General features: G+C 31.8%; 1 protein-coding gene across 5 annotated transcripts; it reads right to left on the bottom strand.

The window, feature by feature from the left end:
• Positions 1-782: 782 nt before the first annotated feature.
• Positions 783-8,440, bottom strand: LOC129313134 (uncharacterized). Of its 5 annotated transcripts, XM_054956052.1 has the most exons (10): positions 8,308-8,393; positions 7,804-7,891; positions 5,284-5,601; positions 5,008-5,214; positions 4,746-4,907; positions 4,464-4,577; positions 4,219-4,347; positions 3,168-3,287; positions 2,584-2,897; positions 783-1,704 (listed from the first exon to the last, which is right to left on the bottom strand). In XM_054956052.1, exons 2-10 carry the CDS (start codon positions 7,811-7,813, stop codon positions 1,036-1,038), a joined length of 2,043 nt encoding a protein of 680 aa, XP_054812027.1. In that variant the 5' UTR covers positions 7,814-7,891; positions 8,308-8,393; the 3' UTR covers positions 783-1,035. The 5 variants fall into 5 exon arrangements, with proteins under 5 accessions (XP_054812027.1, XP_054812028.1, XP_054812024.1 ...); XM_054956053.1 differs by lacking the exon at positions 5,008-5,214; XM_054956049.1 differs by having other exon boundaries at positions 5,008-5,601; positions 8,308-8,392.
• Between the last annotated feature and the right edge of the window lie 788 nt (positions 8,441-9,228).

Below are 9,228 nucleotides of genomic sequence, written 5' to 3'. Positions count from 1 at the left end.
TGACCCACAACCACTTCAACTCATATTCTTCATTAGATTTTGATGATGGAAGAAACAAAAGAAGATGAAAGGGGCTGGAAATTTTTTATGTTTGACGCATATTTTAGACTTTTTATTATTTTTCAATTTAATCAGTTTTAAAAATGATTGTTTTTCCTTCAGTCACCCTAACAAACCAAACGTATCTGTAGTAATCAATATTGGTAATCCCTGTCTTCATGATATAAATTAATTATAATATATTCCTGGCCCTTTCAAAATTATAAGGTAATTTTAACGGAACTACACGCTCAATGAATAGTTTAATTGTATTTAAAATCATACACATTTTTCATACTTATCTTTATTTAATATGGTGCTTCAATTAAAAAAAATTATTAATTACATATTCTAATTAAGTATATTTTTAGAAAAAAATATTATTAATTACACCTTAAATGACCCAAAATGTCTTATATTTTTTAACATCTTACCTAAAAACTGCCTTCATTATATTTTTTTAATGGAGGGAGTAATCACTAATTATCTCAAACTTGTCAAGATAATCATCAATCTCCCAATATACAAGTAATATCAGAAATTACAAGTGATAGCTATCCCAACAATTTAATTAAGTGAGATGAAATGAATAGAAGCACTCAATTTGGTTAGGTAGACATATTTGAATCAGATCAGTTAATTGGTCATCATTTGCACCTTTCTTGTCTTGCCGAATCAAACTCGTGATTTCACTAATGAAAGTTGCCATTCACTTTATAAGTGAGTCACGAGTTGGATTGGCATCCTCATGAGCACCCCCAAAATGAAGCTATAGATTGAAGTCCAAGAAACAATTATCACAAACCTCAAAGCCTACTTATGACACACATATTGTTGCAAACAAAAGAGAAATAAAACTATCAAATCACACCCACACGCAAGCTATTAAAATGAAAGTGACATATGATGGACAATGTTGTTTGAATAATAAGACATGCACTTAATCAATTTCAGAGGTTCAAATCTGATCTTGATGCAAAATATTTCAAAATCATCTTATTTCTTATCCTTTTTTGTTTCCGTCTGCTCCATTTCGCCTGGGTTCAGATCTGTTCTTTTTTCCTTTTTCTCTGTCTTTTGGAACCGGTTGATGGTATCGGTGGTCGGGTGGCTAGGGGTAGGAACCTTGGAAAACATAGACTTCAATGTAGGACCAATGAATCCGGGTAGTAAGAGAATGATAAGGAAGCCGATCGGAGAGCCAAGAATTGCGTAAGTTGTTGTAGAGTGGTCGTGGAGCATGAGAGAGATCCACAAAGAAACAAGGGAGGCGAACATGAAGAACATGCCAATGTGAAGCATGAAAGGAACATGCATCCAAAAGCTAGTAGATTGAAAACGAGAAGCGAGTATGCCTAGGAAGGAGATGGTGGACATGAGGGACAAGGAAAGGGTCACGAGATATGGGTTTGGAAGAGCTTTGAATCCAAACTTGTTTATGAGGATTGTCTTGCTGCTATCATTATTGGAAACGGTTGCCACATTGGGAAAGACCATCGTTGCAACCAAGCTCGAAACCACAGAACATGCTTGTGAGGTTTTATTCACCCACTCTAGGTCGCCTTTCATTAGTTCCCCATAACTCGCTCTAAAGATTCCTTCTGCACTTTTCTTATCATTGTTGCGCTGCTCCCTCAAATCAGGAGGCACTGATTTTTTCACCAACTGCGACCATCACCATTTATATAATATTTACCTTGTTTATTTTGTCTAATATTTTCAATCAATATTTCATGTCAAGTCAGTTAAAATACTCCTTTGGTCCTATTCCTTCCGATCTCTATTATAGGATACTCTCTAGAAGATTTTTTTGATCCTTTATATAAAGCACTTGATGGGATATTAATTATTTTTTTAATTTTACCCCTATTTATTCCTTAACTATGAAAGATAATATAATACATGTTTGAAAAATTTTAGATGTGACTAAGGAAATTAGTTACTTCCAACATATTTTATCGTAACTAGTAAAAAAAATTAAAAACTTATTAACTCTGTTTAAAATTTAAATAAATTCTTAATTTTACTTTTATTAAATATACATACCTTAATAGCAAATATTTTCTCCCACCAACCTTTAATAGAGGGTACAGAGGAAATTTATGATTAAAATTTAATGATGTAACTTATAAATAGGATCGAAAAAACTTCTCTATCTATTTTATGAATAGGATCAGAGGGAGTAGTTTAGTAATAAGTGACTAATAAAATTCATAATCCCTCAAGCTTACTTAATCAATATTAATCAAGTCCCTAAAGTTTAATGATCATATACTACAGTGAGTTATGCATTGTGGTTTGAAGACGCCCATGTGAACCTTTAACTCGTGCATTGCAGAAAAAATTGTTGGTATATATAATGAGATCAAATAAGAACATGAAATTGTTTATGAAACTTTAGGGGCTTGATTCATAAAGATTAACTTTAGGTATCAAATTAAATTAATAATTGAGGTAAAATTGAGAGACCAAAAGATTTGTTATCCATCAGATCTGGTAATAGTTAGTTAAGTCAAACAAGTTTAGCAGCAAATGGAAACGCACCTCAAACCACTTGGATTCCCCTATCATGGTTGTTGTTTGCCAATTTAGGTCGGCACCACTCATGGCTGCCAAGTGCAATGCAGTGTTTCCCTTATCATCCACTTGCCTAAATGCACTTTCGGGAATTGTGTTATCCTTTCGATCGAATAAAAACCTGTATAACATGGTCTGTCTATTTTCTGCTGCTACTAGAACTATGTTCTTCTTCTCATCATTCACATCGTTAATCATCGATGGAAATTTTTCAAGAATCATCTCCACCATTTCTATCGCACCATTCTTCGCAGCAATCATTAGGGGTGTCTCTACCGTCTCTATCCAAATCATTTACAATCCAGATCGCAAAATTATTATTAATGCATGTTGAACTAAGAAAATTCATGGAAACTAGCTCAATTCTTACTACGAGCATACAATTAACTAAATTAATACTCCCTCCTTTAGTCATAATTATAAAGCAACAATGAAGATGAAGAATGAAGTCCAGTCATAAGTGATCTAACAGTGAAGATGAAGAATGGTTACTACTAAAATGTCAAGTTCTATATGTACAGAATAAAATTATAATGCTTTAATTTAATTACCGTTGTCAAGTTTTATCTTTGACATTTCTTCAAGGGAGGCATGCTCGAGAAGTCCATTTATTATTTGACGATACCATCCGTGCTCCTCCTTCATTTTTCGTATCTCAAAGAGCCAGTACCCTAGGAATCAGCCACCAATAAATGTTTTCAAAATATTGTGGAGAATTTAAAAACAATGGGCAATAATACAAATTTAATTCTTTAACTTTATATAAGATTTTAGTTTAGTTACATTGTTTAATTTTATAAAGTATTTTTTTCTGTCTTTTTAGTCTTAACATCATTAATTTTAATTCCTTTGTGATAGAAAATGTCAATATTTTAAGTTTAAATGGTAACGAAAGGCGTTCAAATACTGATACATTAAGTGAAATTTTGTAAAAGTAACAATGATTGACACACAAAAACAATCATTTGTGAATTTTCGTCAGCATTTAAAATTACAATGTTAACATTTTTTTATTAATACGGAACTAATTAGGATTAGAGAGCTGTAAAGTTACCTTATAAAATCATATGATCAAACTGAAAGTTAGGGAATCAAATTTACACTTTTATCATAACAGTTTATAATTATATATAATTAAAAAATGAGAGAAAAGTAATTAATAAAGAAAATATGTAAGATAGAAAACATATCAAGGAAAATTAATTAAAAGCTTTTAACTCCATTTTTTGAACTCAAACTCTTTAAAATCTCTCCTCTCGGCCTAACCGCACCTTAAAACTTATCGAACTTATACTGTTCTAATTCCTAAAGACACTTTTAGGAGGTTATAAAATCAAAAGGTGGGCAGGACAACCACCGCTTGGTGAAGGTGAAGTTTTAGTTCAGAAACACCCTGTATGTTAGTTCTTCTCTGCGTTCTTTTTCTGTGTTTTTCGATGGTTTGGTTTAAATCTTTTTCATTGGGAGTAGTAGCTATAGATAGACATATATACAGCACGTTATTCCAAATGAACCAATATAAATCATATTGCATGCATGATTTTCATTAAATCAAGTATATACATGTATGCTCTTGTATGCACATTGACATGGCGTGCGTACCTGCTATTAAAAATAAAGCTAGGATGAATAGCGGGAGGACTAGCGTGAGGCCTAGCAGGACCAAAATTATCAATCCCAGCAGGGCAAAAACGTACTTGACGCCAGGGATTTCAAGTAATGGCAAACACACTGCAAATATGAGTCATCACAAGTTTATTAGTTTCCAAACACACACACACACACACATACATATGCATGTATGTATGTATGTGCATAGAAGATGAAAACTAACTAATCATGCGTACCTGAATCAAACAAGAAGTCTATTACTCTAAAGCAGATACCGTCGGATGGTATCTGTTCACGTTCCAATTCTTCCTTTTTCGTGGCCCGCTCTTTCTTCTTAACACAAAAAAGCCCTTATGGAAGTTCCAAACAAACCAAGCATATTATTTATACATAAAGTCACAAAGTTCATGAAATGAATAGACACTTCATAATATGTTTGCATTCCTAAGAGGCATGTTGCTATACGGAGGAGAATTATCTCACTCACAATTCTCTTGAATGGACGACACAGTACTTACAATAAAGGAGATGAACGGTGATAAATCGACCATGGAGACTGGTACTTTTGAAAGCGGAAGGCGTTGCTGCTAGGAGATGGAGCGGAGACAAGCCACCCTTGTTGCGCTTCATCTCTTTCACCAGATCTCCATGATAAAGGTGAAATATTTCGATTGCCACATCTGCCAAATCAAAGCAAACCATATACATGTGTGTGTATAGACCTGCGCTTGAACTAGTTAACTAAATCTAAAACACTGCAATATATGTTTGAATTTATACCAATATGGCCATGTGCAATTGCACAGTGGAGAATGGTATCATTGTTGTTGCTTTGAATTAAGTGAGCAAGGTCATTGGTTGAAGAAACTTTAAGGCTTTCCATGTAAAAATAATGAATCCAAAGAAAAGCCTCTTTGTCGCCACTGAGGGCCGCCAAGAAGAGTGGTGTCTCTCCATCAATGTTGCGTTCACTAAGTAAGGAGTGGTCTGCATTACCAATCATCTCACATATTCTACCAAACCCCATTAAAGCTGCTAAGTGCAGAGCGGTGTTACCTTTCTCATTCTTAACCCAAAGCACCTCCTTCGCGGGGTTCACTCCATCTTCAACCCCCAACTCAATATTTTGATCATCTTTCACAGTTTTCTCTTTTTGTTCTTCAAGTAACAATGATACCATTGCAGACGCAGCATTCACATCTTTAGACAAAGCCATGTGTAATACTGTGTCTCCTTTTTCTGTTATCTTCTCCATGCGAAGCTCCCTTTCTTTCTTATATGTTTCCAACGCGTCGTCCCACTTGCCTTCCCTAGCATCCCTACGTAGTTTCTTCACTTTTTCTTCCTGGACGCCATCTGATGAACTCATTGTCCCTTCCAAATTAAATTTAAATGGTGTAAATTAGTTATATATTTGTTTATATGGGTTATGCTTATGGAAATCGGTGCATACCAAACAAGAATCCCATAAAGATTACTTGAAAAGGCAAAAGTCCACCATTATTGTAACTTCACGTGAGGTTTTAATTTAGTCCTTTAACTGTATAAGTGTTTTTTTAGTCCTCAAACTCTAATGCCATTAGTTTTATTAACAAAAAATGCCTACACTGAAATTTTACATGTTTGACAATTTTTTTTTAAATAACAATGATTAACAAAAAATATCATCATTTAAGATTAACAATATTAGAGTTAAAGAACTAAAAAAAAATATTTCCTCTAGGCCATAATATAAGACATCTTCTAAAAGTCTTACTTGGTCCAAAATATAAATTATTAAGTAACTCTTACTTCATTTATTGCTCTTTTTGAAAAATGATGCATTGGAACTTTAATTATCATTATCAAAGTACTTACATAAGATATTTAATGAGGGTAAAATTAAGAAGATGTAAATTTCTTTAAGAAATTAATGTTTCAACTAATTTTTTTTAGAACCATGAATTATTTACTCTAGTGCCCTATATTTTGATCAAGAAGGAGTAATTTATAAAATTAAAGAACCAAGTAATTTTATTTAAAGTTAGTATTAAAGATGCATTTGTAGTTGTACCTACATAATAATTTGCAACTATTGAGTCAAATTGATTAACGCTAATACACAAGAATATAATAGCAAGATGGACCTAAACGGATCGTATTTTACATGGACAATCAGAGACGAGGAGGGGTTCTTGCCCCCTATAGATCACACAGCCTTTAATGAAAAATTTATTTTTCTTTATAAAATAGTTTAAACTAGATTTTGGCCCCCATTTCTTATTTTATTTTTAGGTTGGCACCCCAACTATAAAACTTTAGTTCCTTCCCTGTGGACAATGGATAAAGACTAACCTCCATTTAGTTGGAAAGAAAAGTTGAGAGAAAGAAAAATGGAGAGAAGAGAAAAGTGAAAAGAAAATATTATCACTCTTTATATTTGGATGAATAGAAGAAAATAGGGAAGAAAGAAAATGGGTAAATATCACAATGATTGTAATAAACTTATATCAAAATATATATTTTTAATGTAATTATATGTATAAAAATATATTGAAAGTAAACATTATATAAAAATTAGCATTATCAAAATAATTTAAAATCAAATTAGTTGATAGAAATTACTCTCATGTTATTATATTTTAAAACCAAATAATTTAGTAAAAATATCTTCTTTTTTGTTTACAAAATTAAATTCCATTATAATAAAAAATAAATAAATTCCAATTCAGCTCTTGGTTTATTGGTAAGAGCATTTTGCTCTGACCTATAATCATGAGTTCCACAGCGAAAATATGAACTAGAACATAAAAAATAAATTATATATACATAATATCATAAAAATATGAAAGGCACACATTTATAAAAATATACAATTTCTAGACAAGACGGAGACATACACAGCATTGAGATAGAGCAATGTGAGGTCATTAATTTTTAAGCCAAAGATTTTTATAATCAAAAAAATTATGTGAATAAGCATTAAATTATTTTTATAATAATTACTGTCACTTATTATAGTGTAGCAAATAAATTATTGTAGCAAATATTAGAACGTAGAGGTCTTAAGGAAAAAAAATAGAGGGTAGAAGATGATGAAGCAAAGACTCATGTGTAAAGAAGTAAAAATGTAGATGTGGAATAAACATTATCCTCCTAAAATCTCTCCACTTGAGGAAAGAAAATTTAAAAAAAAAATAGTGGATCCTACACTTCATTTTCTTCTTCACTTTTCCTTTCTTTCACTTTTTATTTTTCATCCAAACAACAGAGAAAAATTTATTTTCTTTTTTCTTTTTTGTTTTCTCTAAGTTTTTTCCCATCCAAACAAAGTATAAAGAACTTTTCTGCGCTTGTCATCTTTTTCTTTTCTTTTCTTTATTTAAAGAAAAGAAAAGTGTATTTGCAGAGTACTCTATCTTTTTTCGAGTAACTCAGTTCATCTGTACAAACATCTAACCAAACGTGCGTAAAAGATGTGGGATGCTTCTCTAAGCTCAATTGATTTTCTGTTTTCCAATATCCACAAATGATAAACCATATCTGAAGATAACCATATTTTCCTTGTTAAAAATGAATACTTATCCAAACATTGACTTGCAAACATAAATTAGGAACCATAGAAAGCTCTGAATTCTTTCCCTTCTGTGCACGTCCACTTTCACGAAAGTAGCCAGTCTTGTAACTAAAGCAACAATAGAAATATAAAATTCAGGCATATTATTTTTAATCTCGCCGTGCATAACGATGTCACTTTGATATTTAAAAAAAAATTACTACCAAATTTAAACCCTTCCCAAATTAAATTTAAACAACGAAAATGTGAACTGTAGGCCATATATAGACATAGCCATGGAAATGGGAGCTGCCCAAACAAGAACCACACAAAGAAAACATAACCATGACACTCAAAAAAGGGAAATATAACAAAGAGAATATCAATATGAGGAGGAGAGGGGAAGAAAAATCAAACAAAAAACAGCGAAGAAGATGAAGAAGTTAACGGTATGAAAGAACCAGAGCTTTAGTAAAGAAATAGGCCGAGAATGAGATTGTAACTTCATCCAAAAAAAATCTTAAAGGTTTAAGATAAAGAAATACCTGGGACAATTATGACGCAGTTCCCAATCAGCAGAATGAGGAAGAAGCAGAAGCAAAGTAGCTAGAAAGACTTACTTTTCGAGTCAATAGAAATATCTCAATCTCTCCCCCCAAAAAAAGAAAGAAAAATAAAAAGAAAAAAGATATTGCTTTCGTTTTTTTAACCATATAAAAGACATAGCTCAATGATAAAAAGAAGACAAAAAGTAGGCCCTACTTCAAGTCCTTATGGCAATCAACTTGCCTGGAATGATAGGTATACTGCTTTGGTTTTATTCATAGGACAGATAGAGTGTTTACTTCGATTTTATTTAGAGAGCACGTTAATTATTATTATATTTATCTTTATCATATCATCCCTATCCAAATTGAAAAGTTTATTAAATGTAAAATATTTTAATTTTAAAATAGATATATTTAATAAGAATAAAATTAGAAACTTTTTAAATTTTTAAACAGAGTTAATGACATTTAAAATTTTTCTTAATTTCAGTGAAAATACTCAGAATAACTTATAAATAGAATTAGAGGAAGTCATTTGACTTTTGAATTTAAATTTAAATTTTATATTTTATATTTAAAATAATATGTTTTGCTAGTATGAAAATTTGACATTCACAGACAAAGAAAATACATCAGATAAAAATGAAGAGAGGAAAATGAAGAGGCAAATATTATTATACATGTAGCAGACAAGTTTGTTCTCCCCGGCGGTGAAGTCTCAAACGAAAATCAAAGGCATAATCAAAATCACCTTTGCGATATGATCAAAGAGGATTGGATGATGCATGACGACAAATACATGAGTTGGGATCTGGAAATCAGACACCAAGACGAGGACAAGAGTTGTCGGGATGGCTTCGATCCTTTTGATCCATCCCTCAATTATTTAAATTTCAAGTACCCGTCAGGATTTCTGTC

The sequence above is a fragment of the Prosopis cineraria genome, unplaced genomic scaffold (genome assembly GCF_029017545.1).
Source record: "Prosopis cineraria cultivar Desert tree isolate PC_DT_omini unplaced genomic scaffold, ASM2901754v1 PC6, whole genome shotgun sequence".
Lineage (NCBI taxonomy): Eukaryota > Viridiplantae > Streptophyta > Magnoliopsida > Fabales > Fabaceae > Prosopis > Prosopis cineraria.
Note: the sequence above shows the minus strand (reverse complement) of the source record. Positions and strands in the feature narration are given on the sequence as shown.

Coding starts and splice junctions, on each gene's coding strand:
- LOC129313134 (XM_054956049.1), bottom strand. Junction 4,578..4,745: donor CACCGTTCATCTCCTTTATT/GTAAGTACTGTG, acceptor AACTTCCATAAG/GGCTTTTTTGTGTTAAGAAG. Junction 4,348..4,463: donor AGACTTCTTGTTTGATTCAG/GTACGCATGATT, acceptor TCATATTTGCAG/TGTGTTTGCCATTACTTGAA.